The sequence below is a fragment of the Patiria miniata genome, unplaced genomic scaffold (assembly GCF_015706575.1).
Source record: "Patiria miniata isolate m_02_andy unplaced genomic scaffold, ASM1570657v1 HiC_scaffold_5, whole genome shotgun sequence".
Taxonomy (NCBI): Eukaryota; Metazoa; Echinodermata; class Asteroidea; order Valvatida; family Asterinidae; genus Patiria; species Patiria miniata.
In genome coordinates, this window is record NW_024037072.1 from 31285357 (window position 1) to 31310659 (window position 25303).

The 25303-nt window shown below is 40.6% G+C and overlaps 2 protein-coding genes across 5 annotated transcripts in view; one reads left to right on the top strand and one right to left on the bottom strand.

The window, feature by feature from the left end:
• Positions 1–24891, bottom strand: LOC119741181 (protein-cysteine N-palmitoyltransferase HHAT-like). Of its 3 annotated transcripts, none has more exons than XM_038216893.1 (12): positions 24753–24891; positions 16549–16796; positions 14810–14877; positions 13681–13794; positions 12721–12915; positions 11324–11569; positions 9424–9595; positions 7791–7941; positions 7015–7050; positions 4498–4699; positions 2718–2862; positions 1–1436 (listed from the first exon to the last, which is right to left on the bottom strand). In XM_038216893.1, exons 1-12 carry the CDS (start codon positions 24884–24886, stop codon positions 1318–1320), a joined length of 1830 nt encoding a protein of 609 aa, XP_038072821.1. In that variant the 5' UTR covers positions 24887–24891; the 3' UTR covers positions 1–1317. The 3 variants fall into 3 exon arrangements, with proteins under 3 accessions (XP_038072821.1, XP_038072822.1, XP_038072823.1); XM_038216894.1 differs by having other exon boundaries at positions 24676–24781; XM_038216895.1 differs by lacking the exon at positions 24753–24891 and adding an exon at positions 17197–17294.
• The window catches only part of LOC119741180 (conserved oligomeric Golgi complex subunit 2-like), a 32957-nt gene continuing 32511 nt past the window's right edge, over positions 24858–25303 (top strand). For both annotated transcript variants that reach the window (XM_038216891.1, XM_038216892.1), the window contains exon 1: positions 24858–25065. In XM_038216891.1, coding sequence (XP_038072819.1) covers positions 24982–25065 — 84 coding nt within the window. In that variant the 5' untranslated portion in view covers positions 24858–24981. The remainder of the gene's footprint in view (positions 25066–25303) is intronic.

Consider the following 25303-nt stretch of genomic DNA (forward strand, 5'->3'; position numbering starts at 1 on the left):
TTACTTATATTTCATAATATATTTTATTGAAGTACAAAATGTCTCTACATTGGTTACAATGTTGTAAATTATAATGGCAACACGTCAAAAGAATCAATTGAAAATCAGAAATGTCTTCAACCAAATACAATTTTGTGGAAACAAAAAAGATAAAATGATTGCCTGATTTCAATTCAAAAGATCGATATAGTGAACCCGAAATATTTAACATTTTATTAAAAAAAGGGGGATGTGATACAACTGATAATGTAGTAATACCGGTAAACCTCTGTACTGATGACCTCACACTTTGTTTACATGTGCACTTTCCTATGAAGCCAGTGGGGGCCCACGGTCCACTGAGCACCATAGGAAAGCACACACGTAAACAAAGTGTGACGTCATCAGTACAGAGGCTTATTAACCAACGGATAACTATCGCCAACCGGTAATTGTATCACTAATTTAAAATGTAACAAAATTTGAATCTGAAAATAGTTTATTTGGAACTGATGTAGTTTAACCAAGCTGTTAATTGGTTGGGGCATTTTGGTATATTTTGGTATATGCATGTACAGTTATGCCAGAATAAAAATGAGCTATATAGTGGGAAAGAATGTTGCATTCTGATGACGTTTTTTCATCATATAGGCCCTATTATCTCAATGAAGGTCAGTCGTTGCAAAAATGTTGAAAAGGCATGAATCTGAGACGAGAAACATTTCCAATTTTGTTGGAAAATACGGTAGCGGGAACCTCTTGGGCTCTTGTCCTCCAAGTCCAGCAAAATGCAAAAGGAAGCCCTTATTTATTTCGCCAAACAGACTGTGAGTTCCACTCGCTGCACTGCCTATCAGAACTGCAACTGTTGATTCCCAGCATAGGCACTAGGCAAGCAGTCAATCACAGCTTCACAAAATGTATTACATTGTAACAACTTGGAGTAGCCAAACCTTTTAATGACCTATTTATAGAAAGTAATTTCTAGAGTGTGCACTTAGCCAGATATATAGGTCAGAACACCTGTGACCCAACGCGCCAAAACACGCAGCCGGAGGGCGGTGGCTAGTCAACAAAAGCAACAACAAAAACTAAACAAAGTGTCAGTTACAACACTTTGAAAATCCACTTGACTCTCCATGGAAAAACACAACCAGAGAAGTGGCGTCTAAATACTGCATTCTTTCCACAATGTAAAGTTAAAATTGTATACATTATTTGAAACGAAAATAGTTAATATGAAATGATACAGTCACTTCAACATCTTCACATCTCCTTTAAAACTATTTCAGGCAAGAAAAAATACTAAGCACAATTAAAGTTGGATTAAGTCATTCTTCAGTTCGCATAAAGTTTTTTGCACAAATAGGTTTTGCCGAAATACTGATGTGCTGCCTTGGTGACTTGGAGGACAACATAAAATGTTACAAAAGTAGTGACGAAAGGCCAAGGCGAATCTGTGGAGAGAAAGATAAAGAGACTATGAATTTCAGTCTTCTGGTTTTGCGAAGCAAGCATCTGAACTGTACAGCTGGGGCTCCAAAATCTCTGTTCATATCAATGCCAATCTAAGATGGCAAACCGTATGTGTGTGAAATACGAAAGACAATTCATCATTCGCATTGCTTTGCAAGTATGCAAAAAGCCATGTACATGTATACATTTATGCTTCTTGCTATGCTAAGCCAGAAACTTGGAAAAACGGAGTTGTAACAAGTCACTGATTTTGTGACTCGAGTCGAGTCATTTTAAAGAAGTGACTCAAGTCGATTCGCATCATCAGGTCAACAAGGTCAAATGAGTCTAGTCGAGTCGCAGTGTCTAGACGAGTCAAGTCAAATGTTTAGCTTGAGTCAATTCAAGTCAAATATTTGAACACTATATTACAAAAAAAGACAAGAGATGAAGTTATTTGTATAACTAACAGTTAACAAGAAGTGAAATTTCGGTCTTATAGGCTATCTGGTTTGGCTTCGGGTCTAGAAAGTTTACCCCTGATTGCTGACAACATCAAAACCAACTTGCATTATACAAAACTGTTTCTGATTATTTAAAAAAGGGCATGTATCTATATAATTTTTAAAAGGAGGGCTTAACTTTAGCTGGCATTCAAATCCAAGAGCTGGAAATGTGTTAAAGTTCGGTTCCCAGGATAGTATTTTGTGCATTCCAGAACCACAAGGTGGGAGTCTGTGACACGTGCATTTGTACATCACAAGCGGCCGCTGTACCGTACTGTTTTCGCAAAGTGACGTGAACATAAGTTTGCACCATTAAATTCATTGCAAATATTTTTCGCAAAGTTTTGCTTTTATTTTGGGGACTCGAGTCTTATTAGCCTTCGCTCGAGTCAAGTCTTCTGATGAGGGACTTGAGTCATTTGCTCGCAGTGCCTTGAGTCGATTCACGTCCATAGGGACTAGAGTCTAGAGTCAAGTTGAGTCACCAAAAATTGTGACTCGATTCGGACTCGAGTTGAGTCAATGACTCGAGTCATTACAACTCTGACTGAAAATGGCAGCAACCTAAAACTTGGAAGTCAATGAGCCAGGTGAAGTAGTATGGAAGCATTGGAAGCATTTAGAATTGTGATCCGTATGACCCCAAACTCAGTCACAACATGGTTCAGATTGCTATGAAACCTAGACAATTTTTTAGAACTTATTTATTTTTAAAAAGGGACGTTACGAAACTGTAAAAGAGACAGACCTTTACAACAAAACTCTTGCACAGCTTACCCGAATGCGTAAGACTGTTGACGTAGATATTAGCTATGCGAGTGCCTCCTAAGAACACCAGATTTGACAAAGCCAGGGCCATAAAGTTGGGTGTAAGGATTAGCCCCAGTAATCTGCAGTACATGGAGGGCGGCAGCTTGTGTTTCTATTGATAAAACAAACAAAAAAAACATAAGAGAACAAGTCTTAACGAGTCGTCCTGAATCTTGACATCGTTTAAGTCTTCCTGAGTCTTCCCAGTCTGGTAGTTGGCAGATCCAGGGGGACCAACGGGGGCCATGCCCCCCCCCCCCCAAAAAAAACCCAAAGAAATTCACCTTTTTTTTAATTTTCAGGAAACAAATTAAAAAGTTGCAAATCTTTCTCACAGGCCATCAGCTACACATACCCTTTAGTATTAATTTGACAATGTGGAAATAACACTATATGTACTTAATCCCCTTCCCCTTTTTGAAAAAGCGTGTATCTGCACAATGTCGTGCAGATACAGCTGTGGCAAGTGCGTTGAAATTTAGGACTATGACATAATAGCAGTATTGCGCGTGCCTATATGAGGATTGTGAACGTTCAACCAATAAAACGGAATAGGCATTGGATTTCATAGGAGCCTATATTTCATGTGACACCAGAAAAGTGTTTAAAGGGAATGTACATCATTGGCTTTTGCTGTAATTTTCAGAAATGAACTATTTGAGAGGTTAGTATAATATATCAAATATTGTTACACTGACATTTTTGAAGTTTGGTGTTCGAAAAGGTTGGAAAAACCAAGAAAAACAACAATGTTCAAGTAGTCTGGTTCCCTGACTCCACAAAAGATAAAATGGATCAATTTATAGATGATTGAAAATTGTAAGGCAAGGGAACCAGTCTAGCTGGCCTGCACCCGTTCATGAACATGTAACCAATAGCAAACAAAATTTGGACTGGAAAAAATGGTAAATTTGGAGCAGTAGGTGAAAAATAGTTAGGTTTTTCCAACGCTGGTCGGCCGACCACCGTTGGAAATGTTTACAAAAATACCATTTTCTTGAAAATGACTTCACACCAGGTGCCATAATTTTACAAAATGCTTGAGACTGTCATTTACCAACATCCTAGTAAGGTATTTCGTAAAAACTTGGTAGTTTAATTTTTCGATGTTTGCAAATGTTGTATATTCCCTTTAAGACCAACCACGTGATGTGCTCTCGACCAATAGGAATGGGTGAACTGTCTTAGGTGTTTATGAATAGAAGTTAAAAATTTAAAACAAGTAAATTTTCTTTCCCACGAGAAACAAACTACAAGATTGTTATACACTCAACCAAAAAAGAAAGTCCCCCCCCCCTTCAATACTTTTTTGTCCAACTCAAAATCTACTGGCCACATCTTGCTCAAACTACGACTGATCAGTACAGAAATTCCTTATCATTTCAGCCATACTCTTTGTTTTGCCCAAAACAGCTATAATGTGTACAAAATTATGCAATTTATGACACATGGTACCGATAAAAAAGTTGCACTTTTGAATGCGTGCAAGGTAAGAGTGAACCAAAACTTGCACGTATACAAAAGTGCAACTGCTTTCAGTATCGTTTGTCATAAATTGCATAAATTCGTACACATTATCACTGTTTTGGGCCAAATAGAGAGTATGGCTGGATTGCTAAGGAATTTCTGTACTGATTAGTCATTATTTGAGCGAGAGGTGCTCAGTAGTTTTTGAGTTAGACAAAAAAGTATTGGAAGGGGGGGGGGGACTTTCTTTTTTGGTTGAGTGTATCATCCAGTGACTTACAAGATAAGACATGACTCCAAGCCAATCGACCAACTTCTGGACTAACATCTCATTTGCAATGCCGAGCCAGTTGATCAGGGCCCAGTAGAAAAGATGCCTCTCCAGGCCATGCCACACGAAGACAAAGGAGAAACAGACTACCGAGGCTAGGAGTTGACGGAATAGGCCGTACTTGGAACCACCCATGGGAATGTAGATGACGCTGTGGGATATGAGCGAAAGGGATGAGAATACAAGGGATCCACAAAAACACAGAACTACCAAAGAGTTTGTCTTCCTTTTCAAATTCAACTTGAAGCATATACAGGGTGTCTAAAAAAAAGAACCCTCAAATACCCATCTTTTTCACAGCTTCAAAAAAAATACCTCGCAAATATTTCCACATATGTGGAGACTATAGCTCATGAGCTTTTCACCAACGAAAAAATCTTGCCAATCGGGTAAATATTTATTGAGTTATGGCCAAGACTAAGTACAAATAATTGCCGATCTATCTGTCCATGGTCTCAATTGTCATTTGTTAGGAATGTAATGGATTTGGGGTAAGGGTAATTTTGCTTTCTTTAATGTTTTAATCTTTCTGTCTTTATGTGGTTCTTTTTTGTTTTTTTGTTTTTTGCAACAATGATCATTTATCCTTTTGGAAGTAATGGTAGTCCTGTAAATGACTGTTTAGTTAACTTCTTAGATGTTTATTGTGCTGCTCTGTCTCTGCCCTCTACTTGGTAGTCTTTTTCACAAATGCAAGTTTCGGCCCATGTTCTTATTGCGGCAGTCAAAATATCAGTTGCCGTGGACAAACTGAAAAAGCGGTACTCGTATTCAATTGGCCATAACTCAATAAATATTCACCCGATTGGAAAGATTTTTTCGGTGTTAAAAAGCTAATGAAACCTTCTCTCTACATGTGTATTGATATGTGTATTTTTTTTTAATGTGAAAAAGAGGGCAATTTTAGAGTTTGTTCTTTTTAGACACCCTAGATATACTGTACTGTAGTTTATCAAGCTGTCGTTCACTTGTATGTTACGAGCAGTACAACATAAATAGAGACGTTACTCAACTAAGTTGTTAGGACACTGGCATTTTAAGTTCGATTATTTTCTGTGAATTGTAGTGCTAATTATTTAAGAAGCTTCCAAATGCACTTGTGAATGTGTGGAACTGAAGAACATTGTAGAGGCAAAATAATTGCAGGACATAAGCCGTAGGTCAAATGTGAATGTGACAAGTTGTCTCTCCAAGTTGAAAGCTTGTATTCCCACTGTGGTATTTACTTGAAGTCCTACAACACTTTTCTTTACGAAAATACCAAGTTATAAGGCCGATTTACAGTCTGTAATGCCATGGTTGCATGACTGAAAAATTGATGCACAATCAGCTTCATGGTTTAAAGCCGTCACTGAAATTCCAGCGACTGGTCGCTAGATGACACTGGCAATGTCCCTGCAGAGTAATGATGTGCATCGGGTCGGGTTGACCAGGCCAAACCGACCCGAAACATTAGAGATATAAACCGAATCCGAACCGAAACCGATCTTAACTCCCTCAAACCGACCCGACCTAACCCGACAAAAAGTAAGGTAAAACCGACCCGAACCGACCTGACCCGAAAAAACCCCGAATACCTTGCTTGGACAAAGTGATCACTTTTTTGTGCCTGCCCTTACCCACGTGGCATGAATTCTGTTGCAAAACCATCGACTCTCTCTCTGTCATACTCAGTGGGTTGATTGAGAGTAACCGACCCGACCCGAAGTCGGTTTCGGGTCGGGTCGGTTTCGGGTCGGGTCGGTTTCGGGTCGGGTTTGCACATCATTACTGCAGAGTTCAAACACTGTGAACTTTGACATGGTCAGTGACCTCACTGAATTCTCACCAATCACACTGCCTATTGGTCAGAACTGTTGAATATGCAAACATGGAGCATGGAACACCATCAAGCAAAAAGGATGACTGGATTTCATTAACTATGCATAAGCTGAACTGTTGCTCCCTTATGCACAGAGGTTTCCAAGCAAATTTTGGCATTTAGCTGGCTGGTTACATAAAAGAAAGAACTGTTGAAAAATTGCTTTGATATTATCGTCCATGAAGGAATATGATATTATCAATCGTCCATGAAGGTATATTATATTATGCTAGAAGAAACACTAGACGTTGACATTATGCAGTGCATCCTTAATGTTTAAAATTTAATAACTAAACATCTTCTTATTTCTACTAAAAGGGGTAGCATCGATTTGAATTTCACATCAAACATCCAATGCTAGCAGCTATAAGTAATTATAGGTTCAGCAGTGGCAATGCATGACTGTCGCATTCACAGCTGAATATCTTGCACCTACGTTGAACAAAAAGACCTGGTGTGCAGTTACCACCAGTGTTTAACAAATATTATCATGAGACCGACTATAAACCAGCCTTAAAACAATGATTTTAACTGTTGAAATTAATAAATGTCTCATTTTAAGCACAAGCACTCTAAACAGATTATTTGTCTAGTATCTAACCTACCTCACTAAGAGGGAATGGAGACCTCTGTCAAAGTATCTGTTGGAATAGAAAGACACACAAATGTAGAACATCAGCCCCACAACACATGAAGGACAGGAAGAAAAATAAACTTAAGTAAAATTGCATAATATGTTTGACAATGCTTTAAAATCTTTCTTAACCAGTTCACGCTGGGGTTATTTTGATAAGAATGGAACAAGGCGCGGATTACTCTTCATTCGACCTCAAGCCGGGCGGGTTGAAGCCATCACCCTCGGGCAGCACACTCATATTTCCGGCCTCGCTCGCTGCGAGCGGGTCGCCGACAGATATTTCTGGCCTCACGTGTTTATCTGTCATCTGTTCCAAATACCGCAAAACCTTTGCATGTATACACGACCTCCGGCGCGAACTGGTTAAAAGATAGGTATATACAGCAACACCAAACTACCTGCCCCTCAATAAAAATAAAACTTCCCTTAATTTGGACAAGAAGTGTGCTATTAATGTGTTAAAACAAATGGAGGAATAAAAAGTAAAGTTTTTTTTATAGGACATATGGGCTCCTTTAAAAACAAAATAGGCTCAAAAGTTGAAATATAGGTTTATAGGTTTCAAATATTTCGCTGTGAAGATTGCAATGGTTTATTTTGAAAATGAAAGCTTTGAGACAATTCATGTAAGAAAACTGCATCTAAGTATGAGAAAACCTTGTGTGCATGTAATATCATGCCTTGCCTGATTGTCCGAAATCGTTAAATTTGTACCAAAACCTGTTGATATTCCTGATCACTTACTTCCACATGTCTTGGAATGTATACATTCCAAGCACACAAATAGGCGGCAGTGGTGCATCTATGCGGTCACACAGCGCTATGGCCCGCGGTATGCCGTAAGTCACTAGGTACTTGACTTGGAAGAATAATAAGTGGCACAGCCCGACACCAGCTGTCAACAACAAACAAACAAAAATGAAAAAAATTACAAAAAACAAAATAAATGAAGTCGAGTGATTTATCTGGCTAGATGAGACAGCTATTTGCCCTCCACTGCAGTCCTTCTGATTTGAAAATCACAGGTGTGTGGAAAAAGGCACACCTGGATTTTTCCAGGCGTGTGATTTTTCTAAGGCATGTGATTTTTCTGGGTGTGTGATTCTGTGGTCCAAGCTGGGACTGAACAATCTGATAGTTTTCATAATATTCATCTTCGCTTACAATAAAGCCGTTTTCTCTTTACCGACGTACTTTAATTTTCACAAATTATGAAGTACCATTATGCTGTAAATGTATGCCGAAGTGTGCGGTACTGAGTGATTTAGGCGTGCGATTATTCGCACTTCTCAGGAAGCATTTAAGCATGTGATGGCATGGGGGTGTGATCCCACGCCTCAAAACAGAAGGACTGCCTCTGATGTATTTTATAAACACTGTTTACTCATATAGTCTTACCTTACATACTTATTGTGGACATTCCTTTGTATTTGTGTAGAGAAAACAATATTTTTTGTTATCATGATTTCCTGGAGTGTTCCTCTGCATTTTGCGACAGATAAACCTAACCCAAAAATGCCTCTAAAGCTGTTTTCCAGAGAGGGGGAACCTAGTGTGGACGTGTGCAAGTCCACAGAGCGTTCACACTGCATCCTGTGGACCTCTTTTGTTCACAAGTCCACAAAGAGTCTGTAAGGTAAGAGCAGTGTTGTCAAAGGGATTGCGAGAAAACAATTCATAAGCTCACTCAGGTGGGACTTGAACCCACAACCTCCTGCTTACTAGTGCACGCCACTACACCACCGAGCTTGCCGGGGTCAACTGGCTGGTTCACTTACTTATTATTGCAAATCCACGGTGCAAAACCCACTCCCTGTCCACATCGGGTCATTAATGGCCGTTGCCTAAGCAATTTACAATATGACAGAAGTCTCAGGCACAAAAAAGAAGACTTTTGGCAGTGACCAATTTTCAATTTGGGGAGTCAGGTTGGCGTAGCGGTGTTTTCCTCGCCTTTCACGGCTGTGACCCGGGTTCGAATCCCGCCTGGGTCAATATGTGAATTGGGTTTTCAGGCCCTGCCTGATTCCGTGGGTTTTCCCTCAGAATATTCTTATTGAGTTGTCCTCCCACGTATGAAACTGTAATTTCTTCAAATTGTCTTCTCTTTGCTGGGCCCCACGGGAGACCGGTGCATTCCACTGAATGGGCTACCCAGTTAAAATAACAAACAAATAAATAAAATCAACTCCACTTCAGCTTTTTGTGAACATGTTACCAGACATATCCTGCATGTTGCACACACAAAGAAGGCCTGACACAATGTGATAAGAACACAGCACTTCTACTAAAAGTGAAAAATCACATAGTTAAAAAAAATGATTCAACGCCTTAATTCCCTTGATTATGTCTCTTGTAAGTATAACTTTTCACTCACCTAATGACCATGTTGGAAGGAATTGGAACACATATCGCACTTGATGGAATGCAGGAAAGTACAAGAAATGTAAAACAAACTCAACGAAGAGCGCCCAGAAGATATATCGTCCAAATTCCTTGAGAATTTTCTTGACCTCGTCTCTTGTGAATGGCCTTCGAACCTGATTTATCTGGAGAGAAAGTACACAAATTGAGTGTAAGATGGTAATTATAATAACAGGTTCTTATATAGTGCTTTTAACAAAGATCAAAGCACTTTACGTTATTATTACCCCTGATCATTGGGTCAATTAAACATTCCATATACCATCTCAGCTCCCTGGGGAGTATACAGCTCGATGCAGCCTGTTAGGCGCAAGGAAGCTAAATCAATCACATAACCATCACTGCCCTCACTGGTACCCATTTACTCCTGGGTGGAGAGAAGCAATGAGTGACAAAGTGCCTTGCTCAAGGGCACACGCACCATGACCCCAGGCTGGACTCGAACCCACAACCCGCAGCTTTACCCACAGACCACGAATCCAGTGCCCTTAACCACGACGCCACAGCACTCCACATAATGTATACTGTGCATATTTTTGTGTGCTTCACCACACCAAAATGCTTGGTGTGAACATAAAGCCTGCCTCAGGTCGACCTGCGATTTGCGACCATCAGCATCAAGCACAAAAGTCATATTCAGGTCGTCAAACTGAGAAATCGTGTGATTCTCGTGGAACCTGCGGGATCTCGACACAAAAAAAATCGCAACTTGCTCATTTCATCCATGACACAACAACGATTCCACGGCATAGACAGTCATGTGACTTCTTGAATAACGGTAAAAGCGTGTTGATAACAAATGACCTTCCATGGCCACATCTGTTCATTCAGCCATTCTTACTGCACGCTGATTGGCTACACGACTGCAACTGAATTTCAAATTGTTCTACTCTTGCAACTGTTGATTTTTTTTTAGCGCAGACTTATGCTGATCGTCTCAATATCTTCGCAGTTTTCACTCAGATCGCAAAAACATCGGTGACTAATTTGTTCCCGATGGACGTAGCTCAGGCACAGCTTGATCCTGCTGACTGTTTCGTGCTGTCGCAAGGTTATCCATGAGGGCTGCTTAACCTTAACCACCCCAAATCCATCAAAATCCATTTCCCCATTTTGGGGATTTTGGTAGGCAAGCCATCTGTATGAAGTCCATCAAAATCCACCTATAGAAGTGATGGTCTTGAGGTGGATTTCAGCAGATTTGGTCCTTATGTGAAGCAGGGTCAGTGATGGATTTTGGTGGAATTTGTCCAGCATTTAGTAAAAGACACTTGGGAGTTAGGGTAAATGCATGTTTTACTTTAAAGCCTTACACATTGTGGGGCCAAGGAGTAAAATTATGTGTCATGAAAGAAAAGAGACTCACAGGCAAATGATCAGGGTTTTTTCAATGTAACCCCCCCTTCAAGCATACAAGTATAAAACATTACTCATACTTCAATGTTCAAGGGGTGTGATGTGGCTGCCATCTACTTTCCTGGATCTAATAAAATCTCTCAAAAGTCCTTTGTAGAATTTGAAGGATCAGGCGGGGGAGGGGGATCTTTTTTTCTTGAACTTTCAATGTGTGATCCTGGATGACATGAAATTTTCCTTATTCAATTTAGAAGCTACCTATGGAACTATTTGTGCAATGTCCATGGACGTAATTCAAGGGTGAGAGATACTATTTTTAAAAGATCCATTATATAGCCAAAAAGGTATTTTCGGTGCCACATCTCGTATTGCTTTTATATGTACTTCTGCTTTCAATAAACGCTGAAAAGAGAATGAATACAGAATTTATCCACAAACAATAAAAAAGAAATTGAAAATCAAAGTTTTTCAAAGGGAAAAAAATTTATTCAACTCACTTGCTTTGAAAATTTCTCGTAAGTCAATATGGGTCCACTGGCAAATAGTGGCAAGTAGAAATTGTACACCATGATGTCAAAGAACCCCCAGGCTTCACCGGTGCCCTGCTGGTGGTGGGCACCAGCTTCTTGCGATTGTTTGGCATGTTTGCAGTACTCCAGGCTAAAGCTGAGAAGACGACACAGGCAGAGAGCCGTACCGAATGCCACATGGTTGTACAGTTCTTCATCGGGGAAGACAGCGTGCTGTTGAATCAATTTCAAAAGCCCAACGAAAATTTATGGCATTTATTTATTTGTCCCAACTTTTTTTGCACATTTCTATTCCAGTTCTTTTCCACAGTAAATAGAAGTTCCATTGCACAGTCAAACTATTAGTGACTCTGACCAATCAGATGACCAGGATTTATTCAGGTGTTGTATAAAACAAATAATGAATGTTTCACATTCATGCAATGGAAAGAATAGTTTCATTCGGTGACGGATGGAATGTTCCATTCCATCTGTCACCTCATGAAATTTTTTTTGCCATTGCACTCACAAACATTCATACTATTGACGGATATCATTTTGTATATAACGCGCAAGTAAATCCTTGTCAGTTGATTGGAGGATTGTAGGTCACGTGGCATTCATAAATCGAACCATTGCACTGCCTACGTCATAACTGCATTTTTGGTTCCATTCACAGTGCATTTTCGTCCCATGCCTTTTGATCTATTGCACGCCGCGCGCACGCTAAGACGTGCAGCAGCCCAGCGCTATACGATCTTTGCGCTATTTAGACCATATCATGCGTTACAGCAGTACAAAACTTACCTTTGAAGTTGATGCAGTTGCCTTTTTAAGAACTTACAATGTTAATTTTCATTATTGTCAATCATGTCAATGATTTGACTTGTAAACCTTTGTTAGCCTTGAACAAGCTGAAAAAAAGTAGTGATATAATACAATTTTGTGGGTTTTGTTTGTTCTTAAAGTTTTATCCTCCAATCAAATGACAAAGATCTACTTGGATGTTATATAAAACAAATAATGAATGTTTTGCATTCGTGCGATGGTGAGAATATTTTCTTTCGTTGAAAGATGGAATGTTCCATTCAACTCCAATCTTTCAACTCATGAGAATATTCTCACCATTGCACTCATAAACATTCATTATTTGTATACTTTTTTCAAATAACACAGAAACTTAATTTGGTATTCAATTTTGTTCATTTATTTAGTTTTTGTTTGAGGGGGTTCAAGACAGGGGTCGGTGGTCTTAAAAAAAGTGGGTTTTTTTTCTTTGGTCAGGAGCTTAAAGTAGGGTCGGTCGGGAATGAGAACCAAAGAACAAAAAAGGGATGCCTAGCTGACCTAATAACTAGTCACATTTATATTAATTCAGGACTCACCATGTACTCAGATATGGAATCCACTCCCAAGCTGAGAATTTCCAGACCAATGACAACCCAGACCACCACTGCTGACTTTGTCCGTGACGCCAGGTAGGCAAAGGTGGTGTACAAGCAGAAGACAACGACCGCTTTCAGACCAAATAGACCCGTCAGACACACCAGGGAGTACACCAGAAGAAAATGCTTCTTGAACTGTGATCACATTCATTCAAATAACAAATAAACAAAAAAAACCAACATAGAGAACCAGATTTTTCATGGATTTTTGAAGAGGGGAGATGAGAATCTTAAAGACTCCTCTAAAGAAGGATACTGAACAACTAACCTGATGAAGTTTCAGCTCAGCTTTAGCTATATATTTCGAGAAAAACAACATTCTAGGATCTCGATTTCCGATCAAAAGTCGCTGAATCATGTTTTAAATTGGGCCTGAATTCAGCGTCCGAGACACGTTCTCACTGAGCCGATTGCAGCTACGCAATGTCGCGCACTGATCCAACGAATTATAACAACCACGAGCGCGTGTGCCTCGTGCCAATGCTTGTGCACGCTTCGCCGAATAACAAAACAAAGCACTGATTTGAATTTGCTACGGTTGGAAAGGCCTTCTTTTGTTGATTTCTTCAAAATGACAGCTTGCCAGAAAGAATAATTTCACAGGGAGTTTAGTCCCCTTACTATCTTTCAACCAAGTATGCTTTTCAACAGTTATTACGCCAGTTACTTTTTGGATAGTTGCAAATGATGGACTCTGGCTTTAATACTAGGTTTTGCTCTCCCGTGATGCAGCTATAGATGCACTTTAGGAGCCATTCCAAATTATCAATTTTTTTGTGGTTGGGTCAAGGAAAATAATTGAAAGTTCGAAATTCACTTTTTAATTAAAAAAACTCAATTGGGTCGGTCGGAAAGGAGAACCAACAAAATAAAATGGGATGCCCTCATATAGTAACTGACCTTTGGCATAGTGTGTTCCACAACTTGTCCGAGGCTGATGTGACCAACCAACAGCACCAGCAGGAATGGTGTGATCATAGCTGTCCAGTAACTCCACTCAAAATCAGATATGTCCTGGCATGAATTAAGATTGCCACAGAATCATCGGAAAAGAATCAAATAGGGCAAAAGAAATGTCAGAGATCTACTTCCCACATCACCATGTGTGTCACATGTAATGGATGCCACCAGAAAATGACAGAACAGAGTTTTCTTGTCAATCCATTTGGTTGGAGAATTTATCAAAAAAGAAATAAATGAAAGTTGTAATTGAATAAGTCCATTTCAAAGAGACTTCTGCTTACATGAAAAGTAATCAGTGGATTATTAAATAAACACACTAATGCTGATGCCTCATATAAGCGCTTTAGAAGAACTCAAGGAATAGGTATAAACACATGAATACAATGAGTGATTTTCCCTAATTTGCATCGCAAAATGCTTTGCAATTTTCAAATTTATCAACTAAACAAAGTTAATGGGGTGCTGTGGTCCAATGGTTACGGTGTTCGACTCGTGTGCCGTGGTACATGGGTTCGAATCCTGACCGTGGGAACATGGTGCTTGTGCTCTTGAGCAAGGCACTTTACCATTATTGCTTCGTCCTTCGGATGGGATGTAAAGCTGTAGGTCCCATGTGTTGTGTAATGCATGTTAAAGAACCCAGTAACACTTATCGCTAAGAGAAGGGGTTTGCCCTGATGTTTCTGGCAGTGGCTGCAATATGCGCCTCAGCACCTTGTAAACCATTATAAAGTGCTACATAATGGGTCTTAAATTTCTCATAAACTTTATTCACCTTTCTTTAATAATAGACATATCTCCAGCGCCTTGAGTACCTAATAGTTAGTAGATACGTTGGTAGATATGACTCCGATAATATTTCTATTATTATATTACCCAAATTGCAATATATGTATAAAACAGGTTTTCTTTTTTTTACAAAATAAAAAAGGCATAGCAGTTTGCTGTATACAAAATTTTGTAACAAAAGTGCTCAATGGAATATTTTGCAACTACTGACTTGATCTTGCATTTGTGCACAAACAAATGTGAGATATGTAAGAAAAGGGGGGGGGGGGTGGTTTACCTTGTATCTGTTCCCAAGGAATGACCAGCCTGGTTGCAGGATATATGAGCCAAACCCATCCATATGTTCTGGCATGATAAATAAATCACAAGTACAAGGTTAGAAATGAAAAGCTGCGGATAAAACAAGATGTACAAGTTGGACGGCCTGATCATGATGTTTTGATAGTACGAGAATTAATGACAGAGCTTAACATTTAATTTTCAAAACCAATTCTTTTATTATCAACATGACTATGTGATGTAATAGATTAGGGGATGTCCAAGAAAAGGTCCCTTTTTGGTCCCATACGTAACGCCATGTTTTTTTATAAATACATAATCATTGCAAAGACTAATAACATAAACACTCTTGTGGGCATTCTCCTTGCAGATGCCCAACAGTAGAATAAAAAACACTGAAATCCACGAATATCTTAGAGGTTAAACTTTTGTTACTTATGCGTAGAGTTGTAATGACTCGAGTCATTGACTCGGTGGAGTGGGACTCGAAACCATGACCTCCTGCTTTCTAGTGGAGATGTCTTACCACTCGACCACCGAGCTAACGGGATCGGTTGGCTGGTTCGAATCTGATGTACATAGCAGCGGGTACCGCATAAACTATTGTAAGATGGAATTTTGGAGCGGGGTGATATAAATCAAACTACAGGTTTTGCCCTTCACCGACGTTTAAAGCTACAGTCCATCATTTGTAATTTGTGCATTTTGTTCGTTTGAAGCAACAAAAGATTCAAAATCTAATGAAGGATACTGAGCAACTAACCTGATGAAGTTTCAGCTAAGCTTCAGCTGTACATTCCGAGAAAAACAGCATTCTAAGATCTCAATTTCAAATCAAAAGTTACTGAATCATGTTTTGAATTGTTTTGAATTGCAGCTATACGCGACGTCGCGCACTGATCCAACGAATTATAACAACCGCGCGCGCGTGTGCGTCGTTCCAATACTTGTGCGCGCTGCGCTGAATAACAAAACGAACTACTAATTTAAATTTTCCTACGGTGCTTCTTAAGAATCACCATTGGAAATGCCTTCTTTCGTTGATTACTTCAAAATGACAGCTTCCCAGAAGAATAATTTCATAGGGAGTTTAGCTCCCTTACTATCTTTCAACCAAGTTTGTTTTTCAACAGTAATTACGCCAGTTACTTTTCGGATGGCTTCAAATGATGGACTATAGCTTTAAACACTGTATACTCAGTGTGTTACCTCCCGAGTGAAAGTTGGAAAAAATCACTCAGGTGGGACTTGAACCCACGACCTCCTGCTTTCTAGTGCAGATGTCTTACCACTCGACCACCGAGCTAACGGGATTGGTTGGCTGGTTTGAATCTGATGTACATAGCAGCGGGTACTGCATAAACTATTGTAAGATGGAATTTTGCGTCGGGGTGATATAAATCAAACTATAGGTTTTGCTCTTCACCGACATTTAAACACTGTATACTCAGTGTGTTACCTCCCGAGTGAAAGTTGGAAAAAAATCACTCGGGTGGGACTCGAACCCACGACCTCCTGCTTTCTAGTGCAGATGTCTTACCACTTGACCACCAAGCTAACGGGATCGGTTGGATGGTTCGAATCCGATGTACATAGCAGCGGGTACCGCATAAACTATTGTAAGATGGAATTTTGCGGCGGTGTTTAAACGTCGATGAAGGGCAAAACCTGTAGTTTGATTGACATCAAAGGGACAAATACATGTAAATTTGTACTTTCCAGCTGTACATGTTTTACCTTGAGAAGAAACGTAAACATTGTAGATGGCTGTAGACAGTAACCCAACTGCCAAAACCAAGTAGATGACAACTTCCCAGAAGGGGAGTCTGGGTTCTATAATTGGTTCGGCTGGTGGAGGATGTTGTGCATTGGAAGGTGTGGGCGGAGTCTGCTCAGAAGAGGGTGGCTCTTTTCTGCTGGACTTCTTGACTGGTTTTCTGGCTTTGACGGTTTGCATGACGATATCTCTTTTGGCTTCTAAAACACTGCATTGGATATAAAATAAGTTGTTACTATGGCAGTTAACTTAATTAGTCCAGGATATTGCAGAAAATTACAAACTTTGACGGAAACCGATAAGGCCAAGTAAAAAAATTAAATATTTTCTCATCTTGGCTGTTTGAAAAAAATGAAGGAGGCAGGCGCTTGTTTTCCCCCAAGATAGCGGATTTTCCAAGATGGCCGATTGATTCTTCAATTTTCTCAACTATTTGGCTTTTTATACAAAATTGTGCGATTTTGCAGCTACAACCAGGTTACAATTTAACGTGCAATAACGGCTGAGTGAGTGTGTCGATTCGCACGGTTGATGCATTGATCAGAGGTTGATGCAGAAAGAAGACATCAACTGTCTTGAAAAAGTACAGAGGCCAACCAAACTGGTACCTGGATCGAGGAGGAAACCATACAATGTAAGGCTGAGAGAGCTGAATCTGAACCCACTTGAAGTGAGGAGAATAAAGGAGAGATCTAATTGAAACATTCAAGATCCTGAGTGTAATGTGTTAACGTATTACTGTTTATGTTAAAGAGCGCCCTCTCTTGAAGTGGAATAAACGACACCGGAGAGTGTCTCGTGCAAAATGGCCGCCACGTTTAGTTGACTCTTCCTAGTGCCCGCTCCCCTAAAGATACCACAAAATTGGCGACGAGGATGGGATCCTGAGGTACCAGAGTCTTAAATTGTTGAGATAAAGTTATAGATTACGATCGTTATACGATGGCGGCGATCATCGGAAAAGTGGATGAGTTTGACGAAGGAAAGGAAACCTTCACGTGCTATTTGGAAAGGTTGGACCAGTTCTTCATTGCCAACGACATCAAGGATGCAAAAGCAGTGAGTGTTTTTCTTACGGTCATAGGGCCGAAATCGTACTCGCTGTTGAAGTCAATGGTATCGCCAGACAAAGTGAGTGATAAATCACTGGAAGAACTGAAAACCTTGCTAAAGAATCACTACTCACCACAACCTTTGACCATCGCAGAGCGCTTCAAATTCCACAAAAGAGACCAGAAACCAGGGGAATCTGTGAATGAATATGTGGTCGAACTGAAGCGTCTGGCAACCACCTGCAAGTTTGGAAACTTCCTGAAGGATGCCTTAAGAGATCGACTAGTGTGTGGGTTGATCAACACCACATGTCAGAAGAAGCTGTTAACCGAGAAAGAGCTGTCTTTTGACAAGGCACTGCAGCTGGCGGTAGCATTTGAGATGGCAAATAAGCAAGCTCAGGAACTACATATACAACCAAGAGCCAGTCTGGAGGTGAAAAAGATGACTGCCAAGCAAGTCTTCGCTCCAAAGAGGAAGCCAGCACCCACTGCAATAAGTGGTGGGCCTAAATCGGCACAGAACCAACCAGGAAGTGGGAACTGCTACCGATGCACAGGTCAACATTCGCCAAGGGAATGTCCCTTCAAAGGAGCAACATGCTATTGTTGTAATAAAGTTGGGCACATCTCCAAGGCATGCAGAAAGAAACGGTACCAGAATCAGACACCAAAGGATGGCAAGTCTTCGAAGTCGGTGAAACACGTGGCCGCAGACGCGGACAGTGATGAATCAGGCGACTTTCTGGTTTACACGATAAGTTCGGTGAGCTCACCAGCAAGGGGCATCGCTGTGACTGTTGACCTAGCAGGATCTTCAGTAGAGATGGAGCTGGATACCGGGGCAGCTGTATCCATCATATCGGATAAGACCTACCAGCAGCAGTTTTCAAGCTGGACATTGGAACCGTCGTCCGTGAAACTGAAAACCTATGGAGGAGAATCCATAGAAGTGCGGGGAAAACTCACTCTGCCAGTAACGTACGAGCGTCAGACACAGACACTGCCACTGTACGTAGTGGTGGGAGACAAGCCAGCCTTATTCGGTCGGAACTGGTTGGACAAAATCAAAGTGAACTGGCCTCAGATCTTCAGAGTACAAGACACAAGCGGAGCAGCCAAGGACTCTCCACATGTCAGTCATCCAGCCAAGGATATGGCAGGACTGAAAGAACAGTATAAAACGGTATTTAGTGAGAAGGGGGGCCCAATCACTGAGTTCAAGGCGCACATACATATGATTGATAATGCTAAACCTGTGTTTTGCAAGGCGCGTCCCGTACCGTATGCTCTGAAAGAAAAACTAGAAAAAGAGTTGAAAAGGATGCAAGATGAAGGCATCATAAGTAAGGTAGAACGCAGTGAATGGGCCTCGCCTATTGTACCAGTACCTAAGCCTGATGGTAGTTTGCGATTGTGTTGTGATTACAAGGTGTCAATCAATAAGTTGTTAGATGACACACAGTATTCCTTGCCAAACGCAGAGGACCTATTTGCGACACTAGAAGGGGGAAAGATTTTCACAAAAATCGACCTCGCACAAGCATACCTACAGCTCGAGTTGGATGCAGAGTCCAAAAAGTTCCTGGCCATAAATACTCACCTTGGGCTGTTTCAGTTCAATAGGTTACCGTTTGGGGTATCATCAGCACCGGGATATTTCAGGGTGTGATGGATCAGATTTTGCAGGGGATTGAGGGAGTTGTCTGTTATCTAGATGATATCCTCATCTCTGCACCCTCTGAACAAAAGCATAGTGAAATACTCGATGAGGTCCTGAAGCGTTTGGAGAGGTATAATGTGCGGGTAAAAAGCCAAAAGTGTGAATGGCATAAACCGTCAGTAGAGTACCTAGGGCATGTAGTTGATGCTGAGGGTATCCACCCAACTGTAGAGAAGTTGGAAGCGATCAAGCAGGCTCCCAGCCCCACAAACATCGCTGAGCTCCGGTCCTATTTGGGACTACTGAATTACTATGGAAAATTCATTCCAAATGTTTCAACGCTGTTGCACCCCTTGAATGAGCTCTTGCGAAAAGATGTGAAGTGGAAATGGACTGCTGCCTGTGAAACCGCTTTCCAGCAAAGTAAAATCCAGCTCATGGAAAGTACTTTGTTGGTACACTATGACGTAAGTAGAGAATTACATCTTGCTTGCGACGCCTCTCCATATGGAGTAGGTGCTGTGATTTCGCATGTAATGCCAGATGGGGAAGAAAGACCCATTGCATTCGCCTCGCGTACTCTGTCACCAAGTGAGAGAAATTATGCGCAAATAGAGCGAGAAGCATTGGCGTTGATATTTGGAGTCAAGAAGTTCCACAAATACTTGATTGGACGGAAATTCATTCTGGTCACAGACCACAAGCCACTCACAGCCATTTTCAATCCGCAGGCATCCATTCCGACATTGGCCGCAGCGCGAATGCAAAGATGGGCTATCATATTGTCTGCATACACTTATGAGATTGTGTATAGGCGTTCTGTAGACCATGGAAATGCAGACGCATTATCCAGATTACCAAGACAGGTTGACCATTCTAATGTACAGGAGGTCAAGTATTTCTCATACATAGATGAGTTGCCGGTTACATCAGATGATATCAGTAGAGCCACTAGAACTGACCCAGAGTTAGCCAAAGTGTATGACTTTGTAGCAAATGGTTGGCCAGGTTTTGTTCCAGATGAACAGATGAAACCATACTTCAGGCGTAGAGCTGAATTGTCAATTGATAAGGGCTGTATTTTGTGGGGGATAAGGGTAGTTATTCCAAGTAAGCATAGAGACAGATTGTTAAGTGATCTCCACAACCAACACATGGGCATGTGTAGTATGAAAAGCCTAGCACGTAGCTACTTGTGGTGGCCAGGGTTAGATAAGGACATCGAAAACCTTGTAAACGCCTGCACCACGTGCCTATCAGTCCGAAATGCTCCTCCTACGACTCCACTCAAGTCATGGGTGTGGCCTACCCGAATTTGGCAACGGGTACATATTGATTTTGCCGACCTAAAAGGTCAGCAATTGTTGATTTTGATTGATAGTCACTCAAAGTGGGTCGAAGTGTACCCCATGAAAACGATAACTACGGCAAAAACTCTGGATGTCTTGAGGAGGTTGTTTTCCTCGTATGGATTACCAGAAGAAATCGTCTCAGACAATGGGCCACAATTCACTTCAGCTGAATTCAAAGAGTGTATGGACAGAAACGGTATCAAACATACCCGAGTGGCACCATACCACCCTGCTTCAAATGGAGCAGCAGAGCGGACTGTTCAAATTGTCAAACGAGCACTGATCAAACAAATGTTGGATCCAAACCCGAAAAAGCAGCATCTATCAGTGCATCACAAACTAGCCAATTTTCTCATAATGTATAGAAACACACCACAGACTACTACAGGTAGAACTCCAGCAGAGTTATTCCTCAAGAGGCAACCTAGAACAAGATTTTCTCTCTTGAAACCCAACTTGGCACAAAAAGTAGAGAGTAAACAAGAAAAACAACGGGTATATCATGACCAAGGTAGAGTAAAGGAGCGAACACTCCAGGTAGATCAGAAAGTGAGGGTCAAAAGTCATGAAAACAGTCTGGTCAAGTGGTTGCCTGCAAAAGTAGTCAAAGTTTGTGGACCACGTACATACATTGTTCATGTGTATAAAAATGGCAAAAACAGGTATGTGCATATTGACCACATTTTTCCCTCCCAAGAAGAAAATCAGTCAGAGTCTGTTGTACCGGTAGGGGTCCCAAGTTACACAAACGGTCCAGAATTAGTAGTAAACTTGCCACAGTCACCAGAACAAGAGAAAAAGAGCGACACATGTGATCAGACCGATGTGAAAACTCCTGATAAATGTCAGGTCACTCCTCAAAATCTAGCTAGGGATTCACAAAGTAGTCCAGTGCGGGAAACAAATGGGCCAGGGACAAACTGCACGGAAAATTCTCAGAGGCGTTATCCACAAAGAAACAGAAAAGCACCCGATAGACTTGATTTGTAATTGTAAACTACATAACTGTACGCAAAACAAAAAGAAAAGAAACGGTGTTCATGGTTACATGTGATTGTATTAAAATTTATTCACAATTTTGTCAGAAATACATGTGTTTAAACAGTCAATACATGTACATGTAGTTATAAATTTAACCAAGGTCATTGGTTATTCTCCAAAAACAAGAAATTAGCAAAATTAGGATTTTGAACACATTTTGGAAGGATAAAGGGGACATATGTTAATATTTCTGCTTTTATAGGACCAATGATAAATTAGGGACACTCCCATGTATCTCATTTTTGTATGGTGAAATAATTTGCTGAGGAAAGTAACTCCTTGCATTTTTATTTTTTTTTTACTTGAAAGTTCATGGGGTCCAAAACTAAGGGGGGAGGAGTGTAATGTGTTAACGTATTACTGTTTATGTTAAAGAGCGCCCTCTCTTGAAGTGGAATAAACGACACCGGAGAGTGTCTCGTGCAAAATGGCCGCCACGTTTAGTTGACTCTTCCTAGTGCCCGCTCCCCTAAAGATACCACACTGAGTTTGATGGCAAAGACTCAAAGAAGTTCTTCATCATGTCCAATACAACCACAAGAGGCCACAGTTCACAGCTGTTCAAGAAGAGAATGCTGAAAGGTCTACAGTTCAGAAAGCACTTCTTCTCACAACAGGTGATTGACAACTGGAACAACTTGCCAGCCTACGTCATGAAGGCCATGAATGTCAATCAATTCAAGAATGCCTTGGACAGTTACTTGAATGAATATGGATATGGGATCTTAGTAAAAGGCTCAAGACTATAGTTATAAATCCCGTCAAATCTCAAGTGTATTAGACATACATCTGTCCAACCTTGAATACTGTATCCAAGCATGGAGCCCAAGTCTCAAGAAAGATGTGTCAGTGTTAGAAAAGGTACAGCGCAGGGCAACCAAGATCACCCTAAGTTCCTAAGCTTGAAAAACAAAACATATACAGAAAGATTTGGAGGAGTTGAACCTGTACAGTTTGGAAGCAAAAAGACAACGAGACGTCTTGATCGAGATGTACAGGATCCTAAACAGCTTGGGAGGCATTGAGGAGAGCAAACTAAGTTCCAGAGACACGACAACCCATTCCAAGTCAGAGGTCACAACCTAAAGTTCTACAAACCTGGACTAAGGAAGGGGTTGAACTGCAGAAAAAAAACCTTCTTTTCCATCTGACATGTCTGAGTAATTATTTCTGAATGGAACAACCTCCCTTCACATCTGGTGAATGCAGCCTCACCTATTGGAAAGAAATTGGATATGGGGTCATAAAGGCTTAGCCTATTCCATTTCCATAGTAAGTGTAAGACCATGGAGGAAGGAAAGCGGTTGCAAATATGAGCGACAAAGTATTTTTAAGTAGAATAAAAAAAAGACTGTGTCTGAGGACTGAGGAGGTGTTGTTGTGCGCTTTCTTGTGATTTGCGCAATCATAAGAATGGGCATGCACATTCTTATGACTGCGCAACCGGATCCTTGCACAATCTTCGCAAAAAAACCCTCTTCCAGATTGAGCGCACATTCTTAAGAATGCGCGACAAGATAACGGTCTTGTGGATGCCGAGCACCGGCTGCGCTTGGCAAGTCTAGCTGCATCCTCGTTCACTGATTCTTAACAATTATACTGTTGCAACGCAAGGCCTTACCTAGGAAAAGATTTAACAATGAAAAGTAGAGTGGATATGAAATTATATCAAAATAAGAGACAAAATAATAGTGTAGTGGAAAGAATTCTGATTTTTGGGATAACTAAAGGGGGAGGGGCGTAAGAATGAAGAATGTGAAGACATCCCATAGCGCTAATGCTATTTGCCACTTAAATTGCTATTGTTCACATCCCCACCATTACGCCGCAGAGCTGGATTGTATCTACCGGTTGTCAAAAGAGAAATTTTGGCAGCTTTTGGAAATCGTTTTTTTCGTGACATGCATACGATACACTATACAGGGACTTGTAACTTGTCTAGCCTAAACAAAGCACTTCCCAGACTAGTTCCCAGTCCTCCGTTATTACAAAACTTCCCATAGTGGGCAGAAAAAAGCAATAATAACAGGTTTTAATTTGATTCAAATTATCGTAGTTATACGAGTAGGGCTACAGAAGCATAAATCATTTTCTTTCCTCGTTATATGAATTATTTTCCCTTTAACCGCTATAGGGGCCTTGGCATGCTAGGCCTACATTTCATTTAACATAATTTAATATGCCGTGCAATGTTTGTTAAAGGGAATGTACATCATTGGCTTTTGCTGTAATTTTCAGAAATGAACTATTTGGGGGGTTAGTATAATAGATCAAATATTGTTGCACTGACATGTTTGACGTTTTGTGTTCGAAAATGCTGGAAAAACCAAGAAACAAAAATATTCAAGTAGTCTGGTTCCCTGACTCCACTAAAGATGAAATGGATAAAAAATACGGGAAAATTGTAAGGTAAGGGAACCAGTCTAGCTGGCCTGCACCCGTTCATGAATATGGAACCAATAGCTAGCAAAACAAAATTTGGACAAAAAAAAATGGTAAATTTGGAGCAGTAATTGAAAAATAGTTAGGTTTTTCCAACAGTGGTCGGCCGACCAGCGTTGGAAATGTATACAAATATACCATTTTCTTGAAAATGGCTTCACACCAGGTGCCATTAATTTACAGGATGCTTTAGCATGTCATTTACCAACATCTATTCCTATATTAAGGTATTTCGTAACAACTTGGTAGTTTTATTTTTCGATGTTTGCAAATGTTGTTTTTTTTCCTTACGCAAAACTCATAAATTGCGCACGTGATATTCCCACTCAATCTTAAGTATGAGTGCTCATTCTTCAGATTGCGTGCTCATTTCTTAAAAATGCGCGCTCGTTCTTAAGAATGCGCGCTCATTCTTAAGATTACGTGATTTGCAAAGAAAGCGCACAACAGTGTCCCAAACTTCACAGCTCCACAATCTCCAAGAGGATACTGCAGATTCTTCCCGCTATCCATCTATCAAAACCATACACCACGTACCAAAACTCAAGAAAACTTCTGTCACTTTTGCGTGTATTTTAGTGACTTGTCTAGTGCCGGTGCTGCTGCTTACGTACGCGGAAGTATCATCAGCCGCGAATATGCCACCAGCACCCTTTAATTTGCAAGACTTGAAAATAGCGGCGTGTATATAGAGCGCCCTCAAGTGTTTGTTAAAAGCTAATCGGAGACGTGGAATGGAAAAGTTCATTTAGTGCAGTGGCATATTATAAGCCTGAAAATCGTGTTTTTAGACAGATACTAGGCCTAGTATTGTAGTAATATTAATAAAAAAGGCCAGGCAATATGAGCTCAGGTGCCAGCTTCAAGTTGATGCCAATGCCAACTTCGGCAACTCCTCTATGTTTCGACAAAGAGGAATTCATGAAGGTAAAGTGGTTAGATTTTGTGCTTCACAAATCAAATGATTGATCTGTTTTAAATTTAGTCATGTTACTGTTAGTGTTGATGGTTGAAATGTTTCGTCATGTTCGTGAAGGCCGGCAGCCAGTGCCCCACTAGCACTGGACATGGACCATGGTGGATACTTGACCGGCGCCGGTTTTCTTTTAATTAACGTTACTTTTTAGGCAGTGGATATTTTGCCGGAGACGGCAAACCTTCAGTA

Coding starts and splice junctions, on each gene's coding strand:
- LOC119741181 (XM_038216893.1), bottom strand. CDS start 24,886: ATGAACTTTTCCATTCCACGTCTCCGATTAGCTTTTAACAAACACTTG. Junction 13,795..14,809: donor TCCTTGGGAACAGATACAAG/GTAAACCACCCC, acceptor AATTCATGCCAG/GACATATCTGATTTTGAGTG. Junction 7,942..9,423: donor CCTTCCAACATGGTCATTAG/GTGAGTGAAAAG, acceptor TGTTGTTGACAG/CTGGTGTCGGGCTGTGCCAC.